The following is a 27,697-nucleotide window of genomic DNA, read 5'->3' as shown; positions in this document are numbered from 1 at the left end:
TGAGATGCCAAATACACTGCAATTTAACAAATACAAGATCAACGAGTACATCCACATAGATGGACAAATGATCCAAACAAAATCCTTGGATGACAATCAGTTCCGGCGCCGATCCACCACAAGCAAGCGCAAACCATTAAGAGCGCGAAAAACTGTGAAACGAATGAGATCATTGGTGAGCAAATATTTTTGGTGACTGCGACAGGTGAGCTGCTGCCACTGCAGATAAATGAACTCTGCATCCAAAGGTGCATGCGCCGTGTTCACGCGTGTAGTGGCAGGTCAAGAGTTAAAAGATGCATTTGGACCTAGCCTAATCACCAATCAGAGGACATATGGATGCATGGGTTTGACATGGAATATAGTTTTTTTTACTTTAAATTTTAAATTTTCTCTGGTACTTCTGGTGTATCTTATTGCAAGTGTGAGTTGGCACCACATCTCTTTTCCTGGTCAACTATGACTCGTATACGTTCATCAGGTGGGTGGGGGGGGGGGGGCAGAGCTCAGTCATTCTAAGTTTACAGAATAATATATGAAAAGGTAGAAGTTTTAAAATGTTAACCAAGAACACCGTCCATGGTCTTGATCCGGTTCGCTGGATTTGTACCCTTGTTTGCAGAATCACACCAGGTTCTCTTGACTCCCATTCGCGGCAGGAATGTTCAGAGCTTTACCAACCAAGATGTACAAATTCACGGCACTGAAATTAGTTAACTGAATTCTAAATTTAAACTTGAAAAGGTGACTATGAGAAGGAGATATTTTTTATAAAAAAAAATGATAACGGAGCCCACCTTTCATGGTCTTCGACTCGTATGATTTCTAACCCTGAGTAGAACCACATCAGGTTCTTGCGGTCTTTTTGACGTCCATGCCTCGCAGAAAGTTTCAGAACTTTACCAACCGTACCAGTGTACAGCACTAAAATTGAAGGATCGGAGTCAGGTACGGCCATTGCAAGACTGAAAAGCTACAAGCCTTTTTTGTAGTTGCTGACCAATGAACAAGAACAATGGCTTAAACTGCAAGCTATGCTAATTTATTTGGTTTTGGGGAAGTTCCATTGGATCCAGTTTCAGTACGTACTGCACTTTATATTTCTTTTGAAAACCTGTGGGAGCTCAGATGGTGGGCTTCTGGTCCACGAAGCCATTGCTCTACTCCTCTTGACATTTTCTCTGGAAAAAGAACAACACTGAAATCATCAGGACTAGGACAGTATGTGAAGACAGATTTTTCAGAAAACTTTTGTTCCACAAAAAAAAAGAGTTTTCAGAAAACATGTAAGCCACATTTGGCAAATAAACTCTGCTCCTTCCGGTCTGTACGTACATGCACACGTACAAATACTGAATGCGATGCAGCTTCAGGAAAGAGAGAGGTCGTACTCGTACAGCAGAGACCAGCTACTAGCTTTCATAGTTTCATGTGAGTTGTCACAACCTCACACACACTCTGAAGCTCTCTAAGATAAGAGGAACCTCAACGGATCCAAATACTTGACTGCACCCTGGTAAAATCAGAGGCGAACAATGATTTGTGAGGGGTGAACAGGCTGACGTCGAACAATGTAGCAGTGGCGCTGTAGCGATTTTACTGTTTACAAAATCACTATGGCATCTAATCTTACTCATTCATCTTCGATCTAACGGCTTACGATGACCATGAAGTAAGAGGATCCTATCCCAAACCTCAAGCCCCTTTACCAAGGACAGAACGGAAAGCAACCACTCAACAAGCCTCTTTATGAGGCACCGACTAGATCTTTCTCGTACCCCAATGGCATGCCAGCCTATTGATACAGACAGCTAGCACTGCATGGTGTTCATCATTGAGGATTAAGAGTGAAGTTTTGGCCCAATGTTTCAGTTGTTTCAGGTAAGTTTGAATCCGTATGCATTCCAAACCTGTAGGGTCAAAGCAGGTAAGTCTGAGGATTAACACTGCATGTTGCTGTTCTCAGAATCTGAAACGAGAGCAAAATCTGCAGAGCAAGATGCTTGACAGTTCACTGATTCAGTAGCAGAGGTAATCAGACATGGTTGAAAAAGGCACAACAGCTAGAGTTACTTATTCAGTAGCAGAAGTAATCAGACATGATGAGAACTAATCTATTATTATTATTATTTCGAGAGAGAGGATAATGAGAACTCATCTGGGCCGATCCTTTCCTCCTTTCGGCCTAAATTAATATTTCCAGTCTTGGTCACGCCAAAACAGCCCAGCTCGGCCCACAGTACGTGCAGAGCATTTCAGAACAGGCCCAGCCCAATAACAGCTCGGAGTCAAACATGGTCAACAGCTCATTTTCGTCTTTCCATTTTCTTGAAACTTCTCATGTGTGGCTTTGGCACAAATAAAATGAAAATGAGATTAAGATGGCCTGGGCGGGCCACGACATGATAAATTTTTTATTTTATATTTTTAAATCAAACTGTTAGGATACACATGTCATCCATTCATGATTCACTCCATAAACATCTGTCATGTACACACATGGAGCAGCCCTACCGCACCTTCCTTCCTTCTCTCTCCTAGGACTGGCAACGTGTGAATTGGAGCCAAGTTAAGCAAGAATGCACTAACTCGAAACCTGAATAAAAAAATCCGATCCGAGGTGAAAAATTACCCTTAGCTTTGAACTTGACGGGGACCCAAAACCCGCTGAGTGTCCCGTGGGTGTGACCCCTTCACATCTCTTCTTCTTGGGCAGTAGTGGTGTCCCCGTCAGTGCGCGTTGGCCAGACGTTGCAAGCGCAACGAATGCCACAATGTGCAGCGCCACAGCCAGCTACTACTGCTGGGAGCCAAGGGGGGCGAGTGAGGCCTGGGGCGGGTGACGGTGCGACACCAATACGAGTGGGACCACAGGAGCCGGGAGCAAACACCAGAGGTCAGACCGCCAGAGGGCAGCGTGAAGAAAGCTAGGGTTAGGGTTAGGTGTCCTAGGCTAGGGCTTTGGTCGACGGGTTGAGTGTTGGCTGCTCCATTTTTGGAGCCTGCGGATGCCTGTGGGTGAAAACTTGGCCCCGCTCCGACCTGAACACTAATTGGGCTCTCGACCCGCGATCCTCGCAAGGCAAAATTTACTCTTACCCTCACCTCACCAAGTGTAAAACCCATAAGAACCCGATCCGTTCGGATCCATTGCCAGCCCTACCCCTCCTCTCTCCAAGTCACAAGGTTGCCACGTGGTGGCATGACCCTGAAGACAGGCAAGCCAAGGACGTTCCAGTTCCTCCCTACACTAGGTCCATGGACCTCTCTCTCACTCACTGCCTACCAGCGCATGGACCACGTCCACTCACTGTTCGACGTCGGCGGGTCCCCTTGCCTGAGCCGTTTCCCTCTTCCCATCGCGAGCGAGCGAAATCCCATCGTTTTCTCCCCACCTCCAAACGAGACGAGCGTGACAGCGAGAGCGGGAACCGGAAACTCGAAACCACCCCCATGGCGACGGCCGCCGAGCAGCAGGCGCCGGCGGAGGAGATGCTGTCCGTGGAGATGCCCGCGCCCGAGGGGTGGACCAAGAAGGTGGGGATCACAAGGCGGTGTTTGATTGCGTCGCTTTGGTTTGGTTCGCTCTGTTATGCTTCGATTGCGTCGAATTCGTGGCTGTGGGGGCGGAATTCTCCCGTTGGTGGGGTTCGGGGGCGCGGAGTTCCGGTGGCCGAACGCAAATTCCGGGCGGGTTTTAGGGTTCGGGGTTTGTAGTTGAAGACCTTCCGTTTTGGGGTTCTAGGGTTTCAGAGGTTGCGCTGGCCAACGCGCGAGTCGGCCGGGGTTGCTGTTACCGGTCCGCTCGTGTGGTCCTGGATCTCGATTGGAGCTGGGAGTAGGCGCGGCGTGAGCTCGGCGAGGAGTGTTCGAGCTGACTGCTATTGTTGGAGCACGCATAACTACCTCGGTAGCTAGTCATGGTTGGTGAATTATGCCTGTGTCGGGTGATTACAGTGAGAATTATGTGTCTGGGAGCTCGATTAGATTCAGCTAGGGCTTGTCGGCCTGCCCCAGGGGAAGATTCCCAAATTTGACCGGGGCATGCTGCTCTGTAGGATATGTTGAATGCTTCAGTCCTAAGATTCCAGTGCTTTGTTTGGGTCTGACTTGAATAGGAAATGCTCGAGCTTTCAGCTTCGATTCAGGTGGTTAATTTTACTTTGTTTGCTCGCAGTAGTGAATTTGTCGTGAAGCTGGAATGGGGAATGTTCTGCAGCTTGGAGCTGTTGCAGTTAAGGGGTCATAGCGTTTTAGCCTACTCATTTCTGATTTGATGTTGATTATTTGATGGTAGCTTAGAGATTCCAGGGCTATGTTTGGGTGTGGCTTGGCTGGGAAATGCTTGAGCTTTTAGCTTGGATTCAGGCTGTTGACTTTACTTTGTTTGCTCATATTAGTGTATTTGTTGCTAAGCCGGAATGGGAGATGCCCTGCAGCTCGGAGCTGTCGCAAACCTGCAATTAGGTGTGGTTGGGTCTTAGCCTACCCATTTCTAATTCAATGTTTATTATTTTTATGATAGGTTAGAGATCCCAGTGCTTTGTTTAGCTTGACATGTTTCAGCTTTTAGTTCAGATTCAGGTGGTTGGCTTTACTTTTGTTGCTGCAAGTAGTGTATTTGTTGTGAAGCTGGGATGGGGAATGTTCTGCAGTTTTGAGCTGTGGACATTACTGGTAACAGGGTTTTAGCCTATCCATTTCTGATTTGATGTTGATTATTTCATGATTTGTGCTTTAGTGTATCTGGTCATATCTTGGTTATTGGGTTTGATTTTTCTGTGACTAGTGCCAAAACTTTAAAATGGGATACCTGTTGTGCTGAGTCATGCAAGAAATAAAAGCATGATGTAACAGAACAGAGCATTGGTATGAGCTATTAAGTGTTTGGAGTGCTCAAAAGTAACTCATCTGCTCAGATGTTTATGTTTTCTTGCCTTTACCATTTCTAGTATCTCATGAACACCATCTGGAAGTCTCGAGAAGGTCTAAGCTTTGAGTTTACGCAGTTATTAGTTCTTTATCAGATGTATTTATGGTGGTTTCAGTATCTATGTTTTCAACTGGATAACAGAAACATGCCAAATGTGCTTAATAGCCCGAGAATTGTTTGTACTGTGTTGTCTACATGATTGGTTTCTATTTTAGCTGGACAATGATGATTGATAATGTTCACAGTTGGACGGTTGTGTTATTGGACCTTTCCATGTTGTTGACAGTTGTAGTATTTTGTGTTTATTGCAAGGAAGCATTGAATAGCTCAGACACTGTATGTAGCTTGGGGTCTAGCTATTTATTTATATTTTTTGCTGAGTAAAAGCGACGTTTAAATGTTACATAAGTTTTGTGTTGGAATTATCTAAACAGAGTAATGGAACTTGAAAAAAGTTTCTTGTGAATTGAGAATTCAACCTATGATTCCTTGTGTTATGCACATAAATTTGGATGTTTAGGGTGTTGTCCTACTTGTTTGTCTGTTGCCTACTTTAGTAATTTGGTTGTGCTATTAATTATACGCATATTTATCTTGTTCTAGGGCGGTTAGGGCACAATCGATTGGCCACAGCAACTGGACATGTGGCATGGTTGCTAAATTAGCGGCTAGATTGGCTCTTGTTGGTTGTTGTGTCAAATTGTTTTTTATGTGTCCATGTATCTAGGGGGGGAGGGGATGTTTTCTAGCACCAGAAGATGTTATGCTCAAGCGTCTAGCATTATTTTGTGTATGTTTCCATATTTTCTGTCGTTTTTGCAGATTACTGTTCTGTTTTAAAAAAAAAATCTTTCTATACAAAGTGATCTTACTTAAAAAATTAGCAACGTATCCTTGATAGCATTGTATCTTTAGTGGGCACAAGTGCATACCCTTCTTTGAAGTTTACATAAGGGTTATTAAATATCCATAATTAAGTCTACCATCCTTCGAAGTTTTCTAAGGCTTTCATTCTGTCATCTAAAAAGGTCGTTCTTTTGTTGATAACATTTTAGGAAACTTATTTTGCTAGTGATCAATTTTTATTAACTTTGAAAAAGCTGTTTTTGTCTGTTCATTTCATAATACTGTGCAGAGGCAAGCTGTTAGTAACTAAAATTTATTCCGGTGGCACTTCATCTCTTCCAGGATATCCCTAAAATATCACACTCATATTAACATAAAATCTATCTGGCTGGTGATTTTGTTTTATTGCTAGAGACATGCAATTAAGGTAGCATCTGATATGTCCTGGGTGCATGGAGCAGGCATAGTTCTTTATGCTAAGTTGCAGGGGATTACAAAAATATGGCTTGAAAGTTTTATTTTTCTTGCCGAACTTGAGTTATGTTCCTCCGAATGGGTGTATGACAAATTATGAATCTGGTCACTTTAGCTAAATTGTTGGTCAGGTTTCAGTTGCCTTTGATAGTGATGCCACAATATTTTTCCTGGCAGCAAGTTGATGTGTCGTTTTTCTGATGTTACAGAGAAACAACCCTTTTTTTTTCTCTTTTTGCAAGGAGTTTCGAAGAGCTGTTAATAGGCATGCATTTCTTTTATTACTTATATGCATGTTCATTGTATGGACTAACGTCCTTCTTTTCTTAATGTTGCAGTTTACTCCCCAGAGAGGGGGGAGATTTGAAATTGTTTTTGTTTCACCAACTGGAGAGGAAATTAAGAACAAGAGGCAATTAAGCCAGTATCTAAAGGCACACCCTGGAGGCCCTGCATCTTCTGAGTTCGATTGGGGAACTGGTACATACCTTTCTCTACTTTTCCTCAATTATTTATTTAAATCTCTCTTGGCTGTAATAGAAATGTGGATCTCGTCTGCTGCTTCTAAAATGCTTTGTGAACAGGTGATACCCCAAGGCGGTCTGCTCGAATTAGTGAGAAAGTCAAGGTATTTGATAGTCCAGAAGGTGAAAAGATCCCAAAGCGCAGCAGGAACTCAAGTGGCAGAAGGGGCAAGTGGGAGAAAATGGAGGCTCCTGAAACTGAAGAAGCCAAAGATGCTGAAACTGGCAAGTTGGCGGAGGAGGCCCCTAGTGAAGAAGCCGCAAAGGGCACTGATGTGGAGATGAAGTCTGCTGAAGAGACGAAGGAGGCCCCTATTGAAGACACGGAGAAGGCTGCAGACAAGGTTGATGCTCCTGCTCCAGCAGCAGTGGAAGATAAGAAGGAAACTGAAAAACCAGCTGAATCTGATGTAGCTCCTCCTGCGCCATCGGATAAGAAAGAGGCTGAGGAGAAGAAAGACCATGGTAAGCCAGCTAAGTCTGAGGCTGCTCCTCCAGCAAGCAACCCAGCTGAAAACTCGGTCCCTGCTTCCACTGAGCCTGCTGCTGCTGCTGCTGCTGCTCCAGTGCCTCCTGAAACCAAATCAGATGCTGCCGCTCCAGCGTCTGAGACCAAATCAGGTGCTGTTCAAGTAGAGAACTCCACAGACAAAGGTGCTAGCCAGGACAGCCAGACAAATGCCGTCAACAACGGGCAGCTGCCGCCTGGTGCATCCGTGGTGAAGTGCACCTGAAGCTGGGAGAAAGCCTGAAACCATTCCCGCGCCATGTCTCTCTTAGGAACATTTCGCATTGTAATCAGTCAAATCGACCGGTAAGCATGTTAATTAACCAGTCTGACGCTGCTGGGTGACAGTCGGTAAGTAGGCTTTGCATTTAGTTATTTGTATGGTTGGTGTCACCGCCGCTGATGCTGCCTCCGCCATTGCTGGCACAACATGTATCCATTGTCATCTTCCGTGTACCTAACTTTGTAAGCACATTAATCTTAGGACATTTATCTTGTTTTTGGCTATGTGTATTTTAGTTATGTAGAAACCGTGAGTGTACTCATGACTGTATCTATTTGATGTGATAATAAAGCTTCCTTTATCCAAAAGAAATCTATGAAAAAAAATTAAGGGTGGTTGGCTGTGGATGCCCATCCTGATCATCCACCGGTGAGGCCGGATGAACCTGATGCCATTTGCGATGTGATGTTTCTGTTGAATATGTGAGGTAGCACGCGGCTGGAGACATATGGGTTCATCTTTTCTTTTGCACTTGCCCTTCCATTTCATATGCTACAATGCTTGTACTTTACAGTCTGCACCCCGGCTCTCCCTGAGAACTAACAATCGATCAAGCAGGGCCGGGCACCGGCGGCGAGCGGCAGACGGGGCACGTCGGGCGCAGGCGCAGCCACCGGTCGATGCAGCGCTGGTGGAAGGCGTGCGCGCACTCGGGCAGCACCCGGAGCACGTCCCCGCCGGCGTACTCGCCCAGGCACACCGCGCAGCACGTCGACGCGTCGATCGCCGTCCCGCTCGCCACCGCCTCGCCGTACACCAACTTGGGCAGCGCCCTGAGCGCGGCCTCGTGGAGCCCCGCCTCGACGTCCGCCGTGGCCGTGCGACGGCCGCGCTCCTGATCCCTTCGGTGCGCGGGCGCGGGCGCGGCCCTGCGGGAGCACGCGCGGAGCAGGAAGGCCACGGTGACGACGGCCAGGACGCTGACTACGGCGAAGCCGACCTCCAGCTTCACCATCCGGGTAGCCGGCGCGGCGCCGCGACAAAGGAGCTATCTGGCGATGCTGGACTGGAGTTTCATTGCGTGACCTGATCAGTGGTTGCTTGTGTGGATGGGGTTCATGGCAGCTGGGACATGAAGCCTGCCAAGCTGTCCGGGAAGAAGCAACCGAGTGACAGTGATGTGGTCGTCAAGCGACTGAACGGAGAATAGTTTCTGGGTTTAGGACATGTTAAGTTTCGGACAGTCATAGCTTTAAAGCAAGATTCTTCATGAACAACATCGCAAAAAAAAAAAAAAGTTTCTTCACGTTGGAGGAATACGTAAGAGGATGCTTTTGTTATTAATTTGCAGTGGCGGAGGTTAGTAGGGCCAAAGTGGGCCATGACCTTCTTAATCTTGAGAATTTATTGAAGAAGCATTTAATTTTACTATTAAGTACCGACAAATTGCTAATCTGGCCTCTGAATCTGAGCTCATGCTAGATTAGCCCTCCTCTTTTCTTTTCTTTGTTCAAGCTCCGCCACTATTAATTTGTCTGACTTTGTAGAGTGAAATTTGTAAGCACATATGTAGTTCTCAGGGGAATACAGAGGTTGATTTTGCAGCTTCTCGGTTACAACTTATTCTCAAAATCTTCACCCGCTCGCTGACTAGTCCGGTACAAAACTCAAACATGCATATGGGTCGTTACTTTTTCACTTGCTCTTTGACTCTTCAGAAAGAACAAGACCTTGTCCACGTTCAGAATGCATGTATTCTTATAAGTGTGTAGGGATATTTTTTAAGACTTATTTAAAAACTGTACATGCGTGCTTTAGATTTATGACATGCACATCTATTTTTAATATAATAAATCTGAGCTTGAGTATTTTATTTTATTTTTAGACTTCTTTACATCTGAACTTACAACAGTTATCTGTGACCAAAACCGATAAAATATTTGATAAAAAATTCATCTGCTTGTCTGCCTCTTAATACAGTTATATAAACAATTTTATGAAAAATCCTAAGCAAATTAGAATGGATCAATGAGTAATTTAAAAAACAATTTAAGGCAATTTAGATTAGGTGTTCAACAAACTTTGTGAACAAATTAGAATCATTCAAAGGTAATATTAGATCTAGCTACAACATATTTTCAATAAAAAAGAGAACCATTTATGTACAATTTTGTTGCAAGTAAATTTCAAAAAAAGCAAATTGATTCAAACTCGCAAGCAATTTTGTATACTTTCAAAGCAAAATATATGTACATGCTATAAGACTAAAGTACGCACATACAATTTTTAGATTTTATCTTTTTTTTTTAATTTCTATGTACTAGAAAACATTTATAACTATTGTGCAAGAAAGATGGTAGCTCCCTTCTCTTACCTCTTATTTTACTAGCAATACAAATCATGCATGTGTTGTTGTCCGCTCTCCTTTTGTCTCACCATCCTTGGCCATCTCCCTTTCCGACACCCCTTCACAACCACCCTGGTGGCTTCACAAGGTTCGTATTGTCTACCATGCGATTTGTTTCTTTCTGATCTTAGACCATCTCCAAACATTTTCTCTTTATTTCTGATTTCTTTCTCTGTTCCTTTTTTTTTTGTTTTTCCTCATCTTCAATAATTTCTCTTTAAAGAGATTCGTAAAAGGAAAGGAAAGAGAATCCCGTGCTAAAGTGAATAACCTTAGGAATCCCTTCGTGAAAGAAATTATGAAGAAAAATCGTTGAAACGCTGAAGAAAACGAAAATTCATTTATAAAAGGATTCTAGATTACGAAAGAAATTCGTTGGACATAGTCTTATAGATAGTCTTAGATAGAGAAACTCACCCAAACCGTAAAAGTTTAATGGTGCTGCTCCTCGATTATGTACTTACTCATTCGGTCGAAAGACCACTCAGTCACTCACTCGGCATAATTGACGTTATTTTTTCAAGTGGAACTCCGTACTCGCATCAAGGAGTGTAATCTCTTACTGGCGGTACATGAAAATTAGGATTGGTGTGGTTACCCAACGGCTACGTGGTTCTCATTTTCCTTGGGCCTGGGCCACTCGTGACCTTTTGAACTGTTCTTCTCAAATTTTTCTACTTTTTGGACGAATATTTCCCTTCTTTTCAGACAGATTTTCTCTGACCTCCTACAGTTTGTGCCACATTCAACCGTACATGCATTGACCACCAGTGATGCATGCGTGCATTATCTTGGTTCAGTCCTTTGCTTAAAATTTAAATTCAAAATATTCAGATCACCCTCGGTACATGCTGAAGGTGACCAGCAACTGGTCTCTAACTAGTTTCAGCTCTACAGTTTTATACTACAGACACGCATAATATAATAAACCATAACGACCTAACATAATGCAAATTGTCCAGTCTAATTTCAATTTGTGTATGATTAGTAAAACGCCGATTTAACAAACTTGTTGAGCTGTACATCTTGATGGATGATTTGAATAGACAAATTATGAATCATAAGAGAAACACATATGAGTTTTTAGGTAGGTTCAAGTTTCTTTAGGGATAATAACCCTATATGTTGTTTGTTTTGTATTAATTTGAACCTGTTATAAGATGGTGTAGCTAGTCTAGATAGATATAAAGCTAGTTGACGATTTCTTTCTTGGCTTCTGTTGACTTGTATAGACTTGTGGAACTTGTATCACTTGAGATGACTTGTTCTGGTTTGTCCTTCATAGAGTTCTTCCGTTTCGTATATATGAGGGTGTCGTACGTCATCTGGACTCTTCCTTTCTATTTTTAGAGATAGATCTTCCCAGATACGGGCCCGCCTTAGGTACTTGCGAGTAGTTTCATTTATTTCAAGGATCCCCTTATCATAGATAAAGATATGCTCCGATGATTACGGGACACCCTGGGGTATCCAGATATGGTGACTATCTATTATTCATTGTCAAGCCCCTCATCAGTACGTGAAATGAGGCTTCGACGTTTCATGTGTATAGCCAACAAAGATAAGCTTTTTGTCCGACCATATCATCGAGTAAACTCGGACATCCGATTAGGATAAAATATCTAACCAGATTTCCTAGGTCTTTAAGATCACCTACTCAGAATTTTGAACGCCTTCGAGTTCTCAAGAGAGTTTTTGAGAAGGTATTCTATCCGGGTAGATTCTCTAATTGTCCTAAAAAATTATCCCATCCTTACTAAGTACAAGGGAGATAAGACTCGTCGCTGGCTAGGCTCGAAAGTTGAACCATGGCAGCGGAAAATTTACGTGGTGGTAAAAAAGATTCTCTGTCATGAATGTGAAAGGATCATTGCTCCATCCTTTCGACTGCTCTCATGCCCTGGAAAACTCAATGGGTAAATGACTGCACCAGAGTCCGCCTCTCTGTCCATGTCGATCAGCTGAAAAGACGTAGCTTTGATGGCCAAGCATCACTTGGGCGCTCGTGACTCATAACACAGCTGCGTCCGGAGTTAAAGCTTGGTATGTGAGGCATCTCGCCTCCTGATCTATTGGTTTATACAAACCTTCGGACGTTGGTTCTCAGTTGCACCACACTCAAGTTCGATCATGGATTCTACTCCTGAGTATACGCCCTCTTCTCCCAACTACTCACCTTCTTCCCCTGAGTACACACCCTTCACTCCTCCATTGTCTCCCACAAAGTCTGGTTCAATGGTGGATGTCATCGATGTCTCCTCCGATGAGGAGGTTGAAGAAAGGGTTGCAACTTGTAGCGTCCCTGTTAAAGACGGCAAGCCCCCAGCGCCTTAGGTCTAAGATGAGGTGGAATAAGATCTTTTGGAGGCGGAAATAGAGGAGGAAGAAGCAGCGGTTGAGGCGGAGAAGAAGGAGGCGTCCGACGGCATATCCGTTAAAAAGACGGCAAGATGCCCGCTGCTTCATCCTCTCCTTCCTCGTGTTATTCTGTTGAGGATGGCCTGAAGGAGTAGCCAAGACAGCAACTTCGACAATGGTGGTTTGGAGTTAATCCCTTACCTAAGCCATGGTCATAGAGCAGCAACCCACGGTGGAGAGTCCAAATCATCATCGTCGGAGATATTGATGATCTTGAGCTGTGACACCGGTGAGTTCAGCCGGGAGTTAGGGCACCATTGACCTCAACCTCTCACTGGGCAGGTTCAATGAGTCTCTCATTCCTCTTCCCCGGATAGCTCTTTTTAGGACTTTTTTTTTAATCATCTCTCCATTAGCTTATCTGTAAAAGAGCTTAGAAAATCATTGTTAAATTGAAGATTCCTAATTCTACTAGAATACATTTGTATGACTGTAATCCTTCTTTTGAGTACAAGGAAATTTTAACAAGTGTCCGACATCTCTTTCGGGAAGTTTTGAGGTTTGTCGAATTTCTTATCGGGATGTTTGTCGCGACAACCTTAGGCTTGATTCCAAGCAGAAAACGTCTGAGTTTTCAAGCACTCGGAGATCGGATAAGGTCCTCTGCAATCCCTAAAAGAAAAAACATTCCCTTCTAGAAAAAAGATATGCACTATAAGTTTTGTAATTCTAATATGTATGAAGCCCTCGACTGTCTATTGGGGAATGATTTCTGGATGGGCAGTCCAAAAACCGAGTGCGCACATGGGTATAAGCTCCTGAATTACTGCTTATGTCAATTTTTAAAGGTATTCATTCAAAGATAAGCGCAAAGATATATATTAATAATATGATAACTAATATTACAAAAAAATAAATATATTCTAAGTACTTACACATAGAACTTACGGAGTTGGTCGATATTTCAAGAGTTTTTAAGGACTTGACCATCCTCCATAACAATCATATACGACCCTGGTTGATTAGATTCGACCACCCTATAGGGACATTCCCACTTCAGAGATAACTTGTTGCTGTTTTTCTGGCTTTATACGAGTCGTAGAACCAGATCCAGGTTCGAAATATCTTTTATGGATGTTCTGGTCGTGGTAACATCGGAGAGCTTGTTGGTACCGTGCAGATCTCATCAACACTTGTGTCCTTTTTTCTTTGAGAGCATTAAGGTCATCTTGTCTTTTCGGGATTTCATCCTTATCAACGTATAACTCGACCCGGGGAGATTTGATATTTAGTTCGCATGGCAATATTGCTTCAGCCTCGCAGACTAGGAAGAAAGACGTGTCACCCATCGCCCCACTAGACGTTGTTTGAAGTGCCCAGAGTACTTTAGGCAATTCAGAATCCTAGGCTTTAGCGTAGGCAGATAAACGGTTGAAAACGTGGGTTTTGATTCTCTGAAGTACTAGGCCATTTGCCCGCTCAACCTGTCTGTTGCTTTGTGGATTTGCCACAGACCCGAAGCAGACTGTTAGTGCCAAGTTCCTAGCAGTAATGGATAAACACCGCGCTAGAGAATTGAGTACCGTTGTCGATGATGATTCTATTTGGGACACCGAATCTTGTCATAATGCTTTTTATGATAAATTTCTTGGCACAACTCGATCTTGAAACTACTTGCGGATTGCGGTGATCCACAAAAACTTCACTTTCGAGCTGAGCCATGAGTCCTCCCGTGACTCCTTTTGAGGCGTCAATCCCTAGTGAGCCCCCGATCTAGTTATTGGTCTCGTAGACCATCACTCACTTGGCTACGTTCTCTGATGGTTTCATAGACGACTTCGATAGTTTCTCTATGAAAGTCGTGCGTTGTCCTAGAGACCATGAGGATACCGTGCTGGTAAGACTATCGGTGAGGCAGTTATCATTCCTTAGGATATACTTCACCTCGAGTCCAACGAACTTCTTCTCTAGCTTTCTCACCTCCGCGAGGTAGTTTGTCATGGTCTTATCCGAGGTTTGATACTCTTTGCTAACTTACTTCAACAACAACTGTGAATCCCTTTTTACAAGCATGCGGCGGATGCCAAGAGCATAACCTACTCGGGGTCTAGCGAGAAGACCCTCATATTCGGCTACGTTATTTGTAACTGGGAAATCGATCTGCAACGCATATTGTAGGCTCTCTACTGTTGGAGAGATCAGTATAATCCGAGCCCCCGTGCCTTGAAGAATAAAGTCCATACATCCGATAGATTCCTGCAGTCATCCTGAGGTTCATCTGGTTCTGTCCATTCGACCACGAAGTCAGCAAGTGCTTGTGACTTAATTATTGTTCGAGGTACGAAATGTACATCAAATTCTCCTAGTTCAACTGACCACTTGGCAATTTGGCCGATTATATATATGTTGTGCAAGATCTCGCATAATGGGAATATTGATGATATGGTGATTTTGTGAGTGTAAAAGTAATGTTATAACTTACAAGAAGCCATCAATACCACATATAATAGCTTATGTACTTGCAGAGTACTTCACTAATGTAGTACACCGGTCGCTGGCTCTTCTCTCATTTGCCCTGCAGTTCCCTTTCCGCCACTAATACCCCACTTATAGCTCGTGGTGCAGCCACGATGTATAAGAGTAAATCTTCATTAGGGTTGGGAGCGACTAACATGGGGGGGGGGGGAGAAAGATATATCTTTAAATTGTTGAATGCCTCATCTGCTTCTTTTGACCACTCAAACTTATCATGTTGTCTTAACAATTTGAAGAAGGGAAGTCCCCGATCTCTGCGCCAGGAAATAAACAGACTAAGGGTTGCCATGCATCCGATTAGTCTTTGAACTTCTCATACTGACTTGGAAGGTAGCATCTCTTCAATACTTTGGTCTTTTTAGGATTGACTTTTATTCCCCGATAAGACACTAGATATCCAAGCAATTCCCCGCATCGACTCCAAATGCACACTTTTCTGGATTTAGCATGACTCGATTCTTGTGTAGGTTGTTGAATATTTCTTGTAGGTCGGAGATGAGATATTCCTTCTTTTTGGTTTTGATAACGAGATCATCGACGTAGGCCTCTATGTTCTTGCCGATCTGATCATAGAGTGTTATCTGCATTCCTCGTTGGTATGTGGCGCTGGCATTCTTCAAACCGAAAGGCATTTTAATATAGCAGTAAACCCGAACGGGGTAATAAATGAGGTTTTCTCCTCATCTCTTGGTGCACTACTACAGAAATTATTTTTATAGATGGTTCGAAAACCCCGTGCAGGATGATTTTTTGAACCGTCTGTGGAAAAGAGTCTGTATAAATCAGATTTGTACAGATGGGTTTTGAACCATCTGTACAAATCTTTTGTACAGACGGTCGTAGTCACGAGCCATCTGTGATATAGCAATAGTACAAACGGCTCCAAAGAAGAGCCGTCTGTACTTATGTTATATCATAGACGGCTCGAAACTTCGAGCCATCTGTGATATAGCAGCAGTACAAACGATTAAAATTTTGAGCCGTTTGTACTATATAATAGAGGCCGTTGTAAAAAAATATTTGTACAGACGGTTGTATTCCTAACACCATATGTATTTTCGTATTACATAATCCATATATTACCGAATGTAACTGACATATCAACAACAAAAACACAACAATATTACAATGGCCCAACAACATTACAAAATACAATACAAAATCAATATATTACTAAATGTAATCCATATATATATCACAAAGTCACACATTTACAAAGCCTCGCTACGTTACAAAGTCACAAAGTCAATATTACATAGCCTCATGACATTTGCGTACCATTCTTCACTCTTCATTCTTCCATGAACCCAGTGCCTGACAATATATAAACCAACAAATTAGCTATAGCACAGTGAATTAAATGAAAGTAATGAGTTCATTTTCTTCATTTTCAATATATTGAACTGATCGGCCTTTGTTGAGATTACAAACCTTGATTAATAAATTTTTTAGGATCATAAAATTCCCCAGTCTCCTTTATGATCTCCCCAAGTATAAAACTGACGAGCCCTTTTTGAATATACATGAGAGCGTCCTTCGAAAGGTTATTTGTAGTAAATTTATATGTCTGTAGAAGAAACTTAAAATAGTTAGACACAACGATGAAAAATGCATTTTAATATACTATAATTACACTAACCAACGGATATACTGGTGGACTAGAGCAAATGATTCGCATCATATACTGGGCAACATAGAACCTACAGAGGTTGGTGCCTTGCGGCTGCCTGTGACATTGCAGAAATTTGTGCACGGTACACTTAGTTGTATGGAATGCATATTATAATGGTAACTTGATATGTGATGGAGGAATTATTACCGGAAACTTATTTTGGTGGCTCGCCGAGGGTTTATCTTTCCGTACAATCCCGGCCATCGAAACATACTTTGTGAACGCCCTTGTCAACAAGTATGTCAGATCTGAATACCTCTCTTTGTTGTAGTACACCGAGTCGAGGTATATGCAGTGTTGATTGTGTGTAAAGATACAAACTAGCATCCAATGGTCTCGGTAGTTGTACGGTAGAAGAATTAGGTCCTTCAATCCACAGAGGGCAACCATGGACTCCGCGACGTATTTCTCAACCTCCCCTGGAGACCAAGTGATTGTTGACCCACATACGATCTGTGGGTCGAGGAATCCAATTCTCGGATTCTCTCTTCTCGCTTCTTGAATCATAAGTCTACACATAAGAGTAATGTAGATGAATGAACGTATCAATGAGTTAGGTGGTTCATTAAGCATAGATCACGATTAGTAATACTTATAGTATCCAGCATCTCAATAGATTGACGTCCAGTTTGTCAAGATGGTAGAGGAGGAATAAATCATTGAAGGTCACGATGAAGCGTCTAGCTGGTTGCAAGAAATGTTGCCACTGGTACTTGGTGCTGAAACAAGGAGAAAGATGTTTCTCCTGATGGAACCTCTTAAGGTATAGGTCGTGCAGAATTGTACTTGATCAGAGGTCAATACACCTCGGATGGTCCGGTGATCATGATTTTTCTGTGATGTACTTTCAACTGAGAATTTTAATTTTGACTAATTTATAATGGAGTTAGAGATATGTGTTTGCTTGTCTTATGATGTGTAGGTGATGAATACAACTTGGTGGTCAACGGTGGGATGATCGGGGCTAAGTGAGCTGCTTGGTGCCGGATGATCAAGGAGGTCGGGGCGGAGTCAAGGGTGATTCTAGCTCCACATGGAGATCAAGCAAAGCGTGAGAGGACGGATAAATATAACGTGTTAATAAAGTCAAGCGAAAGAGATGCCGGTGCAAGTGATATGGCGGCATGAGGGATTGGGAGCGGGAGAGACTAACCAGCGGTCAAGATCCTAAGACAGAGTACACATATTGATATCGGATCACTTACTTAAGGTGTAAGCAAGTGGTGGTAATGCTTTGAGAAGCGTGCAAGTCGGTTTCACAGTTTGACCTCAAAACCGTAGGAAAGAGGAGTGCACATAGCATCATCACGAAGCTTGCATCGAGTCGAAGCTAAGTCATGAAGGCGCCATGACCATCCGATGGACGAGAAAAAAGATGGATGAAAATGTCTTCGGTAGTAGGTAGGAGTATATTAGAAGAGATGAGCATTTTGGGAACGATCTAGGGAACTTAAGGGTCAAAGAGTCTAGGCTATAAATAGAGAGATGGATGGTTGAGCCCTTTAAACCATCCATTTGAGAGTTGTGTGCTAGGGTTTTAGTAGAGGGAGAGATGAGTGCTTAGCCTATGTATTAGGTGAGAGCTTTTGTATGCAAAAATACTTTGTAATATATCGAAAATAGGGTATTCCTATGCAATAAATGAAGTCTATGTTTGCTCTTGTGATTGTATTCATATTCTTCTAGTTTTCCTCTATTGGTTCTCTTGCTTGGTTGCAAGTTTCTCAGTTTTTGTTGTATTTTTCTTTTTTATTTGAAAGCTGAAATTTTCCATCTTGTTAAAGTTGCTCTTCTTGTTGCTAGAGGCATAAAATTCATATTCAGAATTGGTTGAATTCCTTTACCTCTAAATCATCAATTTGAAGAGTTTCTTCACTCGTTGATTATCTCCTTCGGTTTAAGTGTTTCTTTCTCAAATTGCAAGCATTTGTGTGCGATGACACATGATTTGGTTTCCAATGGACCTAGTGTTCAATTTCATCCATGAGAGCCACGCTTTCCTTGGAGATTTTTATTGCGACTTGTTTCTCTTATTTATGTTGTTTCCGCTCTTTGTTTTGAAGTGTGTTGGGTTAGAAAAATAGGAAAAGGCCATTTTTTTTTGGAAGAAATTGGTTGAGATGTCTATTCATCCTCCTCTAGGCACTATTCTCGGTCCTACACCTGGAGAGCTAAGTACCTCTGTCAAAAATACATTATGTACTCCAGTACTTTCACATTCACAATTGTGCTACCATGTTTTGCTTTGTAAACCACATGTAGAGATCGAGGATTACGATGACATACATGCAACGATGGAGTACCTAGAGTAGGTAATTAGGGAGGGTACCACGAACATCTCTGCTGGTTTTGACACCTTCCTCGGCTCTGGTCCTATGTAGGGTGCGATCGGGCTCTCCCAACCAGGTGGCGCACCTCCCGTAGGCACACAGCAGGCCAAGGAGGACTATGCGATACCAGCTCCCAGCGGTCGTTCTTCGCGGACAGTCGCCCCACCCCGATCTGCTCACGTACTCAGTGCACCACGTGAGAGCACGGAGCCGCATGGTGTCAATACCTTATGAGCATAGGGGGATCGTCTCGATGCGGGGACACATTTAGTGAGTACTTTACATACTACGTTGTTTGTATCATATACTAGGAACATGTTATTATACTATGTTACTATCCTACATCCAATTCATTCTTCATCTTCAACATTACGACATATGATTCCAAGCAATCGTTCCATCAGCATTGCAATGTCAAATATATTGTCGGCGGTCGGTGAATCGTGGATCTTACAAATATGTGATGTATATAGGAGATATCACCTCTTGCCGAATCAAGCATCAAAATACGGAGATTTAGACAGGTTTGAGCCTCTCGCAGGATAATAACCCTATGTCTGCAGGTAGTTTAAGGGATACCATGATGCCTGCGGGTAGTTTTCATACGTATAGGTAGTCATGCGTGTCCACACTGGCACGTCATGGCAACCTGTCGTCCGTTTAACGGGCAACAAGAGTCTAGATTTAAAATTTTTCAAAACAGAATCATATATTTATATTTTTTATTTAAAAATATAAAATATAAAAAACTCACAAGACGCACATCCACATGTTGCCCATTCACCCCTCGGGCGCTCGTCACGTGCCCCGCACGCACAGGGCCGCCCTACTGCTCCTTCCTTCCCCCTCCCCTCTATGAGTCGTGAGGTTGCCACGTGGTGGCATGGCAGCCCCAAGACGGGTTAGTTATTTTTTTGCCACTATAGCCAATGGCATTTCCAAAAGGCACTCTTGAGATGATGTGCTAAAATGCCATCTATGTCTCACTAAACATTGCTCATTTGCCATTTTGAGGCCTTTTTCCCTATCATTTGGTATTTTTTTTCTTTTTCTTTTTGCACCTGCTGATGTGGAAACTAAGGGGGAAAGGATGTTTCTACCCCTCGATCGCTCACACTAGCGCCACGGTGCGATCGGACCAGGTCACTCTCCACCATTGCTACTGCTCTCGCTCCAATTAACTCCCCCCTCCTGCTCCTCGTGACCATTGCAACCGCCACCACTGCGATTAGGGTCGCCTCCGGTGCCGCACCGCATCCATAGCCCACGTCGCCAGCGCCGGTCCAAGGCGTGGCCTCGTCCGCGACGCCAGCCTCGAGGCCGCCGACCCCCACCTGCTGAACGACGAGCAGCAGTTGAGGATGACGAGTCCCGCTAACGATTCCTCCTTTTCCGTCACCTTCTCCCCACGCACGCGCGAGGGGTAGCCCGTCGCTCCAGCCCCACTAGATCGGCCCCACCTCACTGCCCGTTCAACGACACCCCGATGGTCGTCCACGCGGTGGATAGCGTGCTTCTCCCACTTGAGCTCTTCGGCGGCGTGCCATCCTGTCGGAGGATGAACTCCACAAGCGGGGATCCGGAGGGACCCCCTTTGAGATTCGGCCGGGGGGATGATTCTGAGTCCACATCGTACGTGAAATAAATATGAGTAAATGAGAAACAGGTGGAGTAGATAATCGGATGCAGGAGGAGATAAATGCTCAGGGGATTTTAGACAGGTTCGGGCCACACGGAGCGTAATACCCTACTCCTGTGTGTATGCTATAAATGCTCAGGGAATGTCTCTCTGGGATCTCTCGTGTTACAAGGATGTTTGTCTAAGTCTAGAGCTTCGTGCTTCTTCAATCGTCGTTGTCCAGAGTTCGTTTCGTGTGTTCGGTCCTCCTTCCCCGGGGAGCCCGCCCCTCTTTTATACCCTGTCAGGGCAGGTAGCGTGCCCAGAAAGGATGGCGCGAGTTCCAAGGCGCCATAAATGAAAAACAACCATCATGGGCTGCTGCTTGAGGTGACGGGGAGGGTTGAAAACGCGCCCCCGTTCGGTCCTGTCGTGATCATTCCGCTTTTCAGCGGGTGCAGCAAGGAGGGCCCACCAGGCAGCCACCGAGCAGCCCCGCGTGCCCGCCCGGTCAGAGCGAGCCTGACACAGCAGGGCGGCAGGCGTTACGCCTCGAGCCCTGCAACGTTATCCCGAGACGCGCCGGATGACGCGCGATGGGACTCGCGCATTAAATGTCCCCAAGCCTCTCTGCCAGACCGTGGCAGGGACTGACAGCAGGCATGGGGGGAGTGGTTGGAGGTGACAGGCCACGCGTCCTCTTAAATACAGCATCGGTCTCACTAATTGACACCTCACCGTTGAACCCTTGTGGGGACCACTAGCGAAGGACTTCTCAGGCCCTCGGGGAACTGTGAGTGCTCGGGGACTACTGTTCACAGCTCCGAGCACTCTCTCCCGGATATGCCCTTTCCTGGTCCTCGGGGAACTCGGGTGCTCGGGGACCACTGTTCATGGCCCCGAGCGCCCTCTCCCGGAACTTGACTGCTCGGGTCCTCGGGGAACTCGGGTGCTCAAGGACCACTGTTCATAGCCCCGAGCACCCTCTCCCGGAACTGACTTCTCTTGCCATCAGGGGATTCGGGTGCTCGGGGACCACTGTTCATGGTCCCGAGCATCCTATCCCGGAACTTGGCCTTCTCGGGTCATCGAGGAACTCGGGTACTCGGGGACCACTGTTCATGACCCCAAGCACCCTCTCTCGAAACTTAGTCTTCTCAGACCTCGGGGAGATAATCCCCGAGGGAGGACGGCACGTGGCACTCTGCTGTCCTGGCTTCGGGCCTCGGGAACCCCTGATTCCGATGTCACCGACACATCCCCTGCACCGGTGGTCGGACCGATCAGTGACGTGCTAGCGGTGGCCCCTGCTCCTAAAGCCTCCGCACCCCCGACCGAATTGCCAGAAATGGTGCCCACTGACACGACGGCGGGTGTCGAGGCGGACACCAAGAAGAACAGCGCCACCGAAGTGGCCATGACCTTCGCGGTGTCGCCGGGATGGGGATGTGGCCACCAAGACGGAAGATGAGGTAGAGATGAGAGAGAAAAGGGTAGAGTGGTCATTTCCTATGATAATCCAGGGGACATGGGCCGGAAAAAAGAAAATTGCTATGTGGTTGGGAAAAATTCCTTAAAATGGCATATAAGTGAGGTTCTTTGAGTCAATATGGTATTTTAGCATATCATCTTAAAAGGATAGTTAGAGTGTATCATCCGTTAGAGTGAAAAAAAAATTAATTAACCCCAACCCCAGACAGGCGAGCCAAGGACGATCCACAAGTCAGGCAGGCCCACACGTCGGCGGGTATCCCCTTGCCTGAGCCGTTATCCCCTTCCCCGAGCGAGCGAGCGAAATCCTCCGAACGAGACGAGCGTGACAGCGAGAGCGGGAACCGGAAACTCGAAACCACCCCCATGGCGACGGCCAGCGAGCAGCAGGCGCCGGCGGAGGAGGTGCTGTCCGTGGAGATGCCCGCGCCCGAGGGGTGGACCAAGAAGGTGGGGATCACAAGGCGGTGTTTGATTGCGTCGCTTTGGTTTGGTTTGGTTCGCTCTGTTATGCTTCGATTGCGTCGAATTCGTGGCTGTGGGGGCGGAATTCTCCCGTTGGTAGGGTTCGGGGGCGCGGAGTTCCGGTGGCCGAGCGCAAATTCCGGGCGGGTTTTAGGGTTCGGGGTTTGTAGTTGAAGACCTTCCGTTTTGGGGTTCTAGGGTTTCAGAGGTTGCGCTGACCAACGCGCGAGTCGGCCGGGGTTGCTGTTACCGGTCCGCTCGTGTGGTCCTGGATCTCGATTGGAGCTGGGAGTAGGTGCGGCGTGAGCTCGGCAAGGAGTGTTCGAGCTGTCTGCTATTGTTGGAGCACGCATAACTGCCTCGGTGGCTAGTCATGGTTGGTGAATTACGCCTGTGTCGGTGATTACAGTGAGAATTATGTGTCTGGGAGCTCGATTAGGTTCAGCTAGGGCTTGTCGGCCTGCCCCAGGGGAAGATTCCCAAGTTTGACCGGGGCATGCTGCTCTGTAGGATATGTTGAATGCTTCAGTCCTAAGATTCCAGTGCTTTGTTTGGGTCTGACTTGAATAGGAAATGCTCGAGCTTTCAGCTTCGATTCAGGTGGTTAATTTTACTTTGTTTGCTCGCAGTAGTGAATTTGAAGTTGGAATGGGGAATGTTCTGCAGCTCGGAGCTGTTGCAGTTAAGGGGTCATAGCGTTTTAGCCTACTCATTTCTGATTCGATGTTGATTATTTGATGATAGCTTAGAGATTCCAGGGCTATGTTTGGGTGTGGCTTGGCTGGGAAATGCTTGAGCTTTTAGCTTGGATTCAGGCTGTTGACTTTACTTTGTTTGCTCATATTAGTGTATTTGTTGCTAAGCCAGAATGGGAGATGTTCTGCAGCTCGGAGCTGTCGCAAACCTGCAATTAGGTGTAGTTAGGTCTTAGCCTACCCATTTCTAATTCAATGTATATTATTTTTATGATAGGTTAGAGATCCCAGTGCTTTGTTTAGCTTGAAATGTTTCAGCTTTTAGTTCAGATTCAGGCGGTTGACTTTACTTTTGTTGCTGCAAGTAGTGTATTTGTTGTGAAGCTGGGATGGGGAATGTTCTGCAGTTTGGAGCTGTGGACATTACTGGTAACAGGATTTTAGCCTATCCATTTCTGATTTAATGTTGATTTCATGATTTGTGCTTTAGTGTATCTGATCATTTCTTGGTTATTGGGTTTGATTTTTCTGTGACTAGTGCCAAAACTTGAAAATGGGATACCTGTTGTGCTGAGTCAAGCAAGAAATAAAAGCATGATGTAACAGAACAGAGCATTGGTATGAGCTATTAAGTGTTTGGAGTGCTCAAAAGTAACTCATCTGCTCAGATTTTATGTTTTCTTGCCTTTACCATTTCTAGTATCTCATGAACACCATCTGGAAGTCTCAAGAAGATCTAAGCTTTGAGTTTACGCAGTTATTAGTTCTTTATCTGATGTATTTATGGTGGTTTCAGTATCTATGTTTTCAACTGGATAACAGAAACATGCCAAATGTGCTTAATAGCCCGAGAATTGTTTGTACTGTGTAGTCTACATGATTGGTTTCTATTTTAGCTGGACAATGATGATTGATAATGTTCACAGTTGGATGATTGTGTTATTGGACCTTTCCATGTTGTTGACGGTTGGAGTATTTTGTGTTTATTGCAAGGAAGCATTGAATAGCTCAGACACTGGATGTAGCTTGGGGTCTAGCTATTTATTTATATTTTTTGCTGAGTAAAAGCGATGTTTGAATGTTACATAAAGTTTTGTGTTGGAATTATCTAAACAGAGTAATGGAACTTGAAAACAGTTGCTTGTGAATTGAGAATTCAACCTATGATTCCTTGTGTTATGCACATTAATTTGGTTGTTTAGGGCGACGCCCTACTTTGTCTGTTGCCTACTTTTGTTATTTGGTTGTGCTCTTAATTATACGCAAGTTTATCTTGTTCTAGGGCGGTTAGGGCACAATCGATTGGCCACACAGCAACCCGGACATGTGGCATGGTTGCTAAATTAGCGGCTAGGTTGGCTCTTGTCGGTTATTACGTCAATTTGTTTTATTTGTCCGCCGGGGGGGGGGGGGGGTCCATATTTTCTGTGGTTTTGCAGTTTACTGTTCTGTTTCAAAAAAATATATTCTTTCTATATAATGTGATCTTACTTAAAAAATTAGCAACGTATCCTTGATAGCATTGTATCTTTAGTGGGCACAAGTGCATACCCTTCTTTGAAGTTTGCATAAGGTTATTAAATATCCACAATTAAGTCTACCCTCCTCCGAAGTTTTCTAAGGCTTTGATTTTCTCATCTAAAAAGGTCGTTCTTTTGTTGATAACATTTTAGGAAACTTATTTTGCTAGTGAACAATTTTTATTGACTGTGAAAACGCTGTTTTTGTCTGTTCATTTCTCAATACTGTGCAGAGGCAAGCTGTTAGTAACTAAAAGTTATTCCGGTGGCACTTCGTCTCTGCCAGGATATCCCTAAAATATCGCACTCATATTCACCTAAATCTATCTGGCTGGTGATTCTGTTTTATTGCTGGAGACATGCAATTAACTGATTAAGGTAGCATCTGATATGTCCTGGGTGCATGGAGTAGGCATAGTTCTTTATGCTAAGTTGCAGGGGATTACAAAAATATGGCTTGAAAGTTTTTTCCTTGCCGAATTTGAGTTGGGTTCCTTCAAATCGATGTATGGCAAATTATGAATCTGATCACTTTAGCTAAATTGTTGGTCAGGTTTCAGTTGCCTTTGACAGTGATGCCACAATAATAGAATCCTCGTTTAGCTTCTTAAGATCACTAACTTTTATATGGCTCATTTTTAGATATCTATGTTCTTCCTGCTTTTGATTTCTGTTATCCTGTAATCCTGTGACAGCGTTAGCTAGTAGCTGCTTACAGTAAGCTTGCTTCCAATCTAGTTCATGTGAGAGGAAGATGGCTCTGATTATAGTGGCCAAGACAGGCGCGTAATAGAATGTGCTTAGTGTGTAGCGAAAGCTCGGATACTATCTCGTTTATGTACTAGTGTAATTGTTCTTTGTTTATAGTGATATGATGACAGTGTTAAATTTCTTTGGTACGATTTTCATTAACATGTAATTTTAGCAGTAATTTGGAAAGTATGCATTCCACTGTGTCCAAGCATTCTGTCTTTTACTGACCCCGCTGAGTCCAATTTCTTCTGCTTCATAATGATTACATTACTACATTTTTTCCCAGTTATGTTAATGGCTATGCATCCGAGTTTCTTTCAGTGATGCCCTGAGCTGACAATTTTCTCAGTTAGTGGTGCCTTGGCTTTTCAATATTTAATTCTCGAATGGATGATAGACTTGTATTGTTCCACACAAATATTTAATGGCTATGCATCCAAGGTTTGTACTGTTCCACACAAATATTTTTCCCAGCAGAAAGTTGATGTGTCTTTTTTCTGATGTTACAGAGAAACAACTCTTTTTTCTTTTTGCAAGGAGTTTTGAAGAGCTGTTAATACGCATGCATTTCTTTTATTACTTATATGCATGTTCATTGTATGGACTAACATCCTTCTTTTCTTAATGTTACAGTTTACTCCCCAGAGAGGGGGGAGATTTGAAATTGTTTTTGTTTCACCAACTGGAGAGGAAATTAAGAACAAGAGGCAACTAAGCCAGTATCTAAAGGCGCACCCTGGAGGCCCTGCATCTTCTGAGTTCGATTGGGGAACTGGTAGATACCTTTCTCTACTTTTCCTCAATTATTTCTTTAAATCTCCCTGGCTGTAACAGAAATGTGGATCTTGTCTGCTCCTTCTAAAATGCTTTGTGAACAGGTGATACTCCAAGGCGGTCTGCTCGAATTAGTGAGAAAGTCAAGGTATTTGATAGTCCAGAAGGTGAAAAGATCCCAAAACGCAGCAGGAACTCAAGTGGCAGAAAGGGCAAGCGGGAGAAAACGGAGGCTCCTGAAACTGAAGAAGCCAAAGATGCTGAAACTGGCAAGGAGGCGGAGGAGGCCCCTAGTGAAGAAGCCGCAAAGGGCACTGATGTGGAGATGAAGTCTGCCGAAGAGGCGAAGGAGGCCCCTACTGAAGACACGGAGAAGGCTGCAGACATGGTTGATGCTCCTGCTCCAGCAGCAGTGGAAGATAAGAAGGAAACTGAAAAACCAGCTGAATCTGATGTAGCTCCTCCCGCACCATCTGCAGAGAAGAAAGAGGCTGAGGAGAAGAAAGACGACGGTAAGCCAGCTGAGCCTGAGGCTGCTCCTCCAGCAAGCAACCCAGCTGAAAACTCGGTCCCTGCTCCCACTGAGCCTGCTGCTGCTGCTCCAGCGCCTGAAACCAAATCAGATGCTGCCGCCCCAGCGTCTGAGACCAAATCAGATGCTGTTCAAGAAGAGAACTCCACAGACAAAGGTGCTAGCCAGGACAGCCAGACAAACGCCGTCAACAACGGGCAGCTGCCGCCTGGTGCATCCGTGGTGAAGTGCACCTGAAGCTGGAAGAAAGCCTGAAACCATTCCTGTGCCATGTCTTTCTTAGGAACATTCGCATTTGCAGTGTAATCAGTCAAATCGACCAGTAAGCATGTTAATTAGGCAGTCTGACGCTGCTGGGTGACAATAAGTAGGCTCTGCGTTTAGTTATTTGTATGGTTGGTGTTGCCGCCGCTGGAGGCAGGCCGCCCCGCGCCTCCGCCATTGCTGGCACAACATACCTAACTTTGTAAGCACATTAATCTTAGGACATGTATACTCCTGTATGTTTGTACCTGTGCTATGTATTCTGAAACCTGCATAACCTGTTGCATGTGGTGTTGTTATCTATGAAAAAAATTAAGGGTGGTTGGCTGTGGATGCCCATCCTGACCATCCACCGGTGAGGCCGGATGAACCTGATGCCATTTGCGATGTGATGTTTCTGTTGAATATGTGAGGGCTCGCTGGTGGAAGGCGTGCGCGCACCCGGGCAGCAATAGGAGCACGTCCCCGCCGGCGTACTCGCCCAGGCACACCACGCAGCACGTCGATTGCCGTCTCGCTCGACACCGCGCAGCCGAACACCAACTTGGGCAGCGCCCTGAGAGTGGCCTCGCGGAGTCTTTTGTTGGAGTATTAAGTAAGAGAACGTTCTAACTAACAAGTCCTATAAAAGATATGACGATCGATTATGAATATTTTTTTAACCTTAGCTCATCGTGCGATCAAGTCTAAACTCGCGACTAGCTTTCTTGCGATATTATGAGATCATACGATCAATCTTTGCTGGTCGCTAGACCGGTCTTTACCTAACTCATCT

At 44.5% G+C, this 27,697-nt stretch overlaps 3 protein-coding genes across 3 annotated transcripts; 2 read left to right on the top strand and 1 right to left on the bottom strand.

Annotated features, from left to right (window-relative positions):
* Positions 1–3,352: 3,352 nt before the first annotated feature.
* On the top strand, positions 3,353–7,880 carry LOC133906200 (methyl-CpG-binding domain-containing protein 11-like). Its single transcript, XM_062348020.1, has 3 exons — positions 3,353–3,537; positions 6,592–6,733; positions 6,838–7,880. Exons 1-3 carry the CDS (start codon positions 3,454–3,456, stop codon positions 7,509–7,511), a joined length of 900 nt encoding a protein of 299 aa, XP_062204004.1. The 5' UTR covers positions 3,353–3,453; the 3' UTR covers positions 7,512–7,880.
* A 147-nt stretch (positions 7,881–8,027) lies between these two features.
* On the bottom strand, positions 8,028–8,594 carry LOC133906201 (RING-H2 finger protein ATL70-like). The gene has a single exon (XM_062348021.1). The coding sequence runs from the start codon at positions 8,521–8,523 to the stop codon at positions 8,119–8,121; it is 405 nt and encodes a 134-aa protein (XP_062204005.1). The 5' UTR covers positions 8,524–8,594; the 3' UTR covers positions 8,028–8,118.
* Positions 8,595–22,159: 13,565 nt separating this feature from the next.
* Positions 22,160–27,270, top strand: LOC133905923 (methyl-CpG-binding domain-containing protein 11-like). The gene is made up of 3 exons (XM_062347735.1): positions 22,160–22,369; positions 25,986–26,127; positions 26,231–27,270. The coding sequence occupies exons 1-3, from the start codon at positions 22,286–22,288 to the stop codon at positions 26,893–26,895; spliced, it is 891 nt and encodes a 296-aa protein (XP_062203719.1). The 5' UTR covers positions 22,160–22,285; the 3' UTR covers positions 26,896–27,270.
* The last annotated feature ends 427 nt before the right edge of the window (positions 27,271–27,697 follow it).

Source organism: Phragmites australis, chromosome 23, assembly GCF_958298935.1.
Source record: "Phragmites australis chromosome 23, lpPhrAust1.1, whole genome shotgun sequence".
In the NCBI taxonomy this organism is placed as follows: Eukaryota; Viridiplantae; Streptophyta; class Magnoliopsida; order Poales; family Poaceae; genus Phragmites; species Phragmites australis.
Note: the sequence above shows the minus strand (reverse complement) of the source record. Positions and strands in the feature narration are given on the sequence as shown.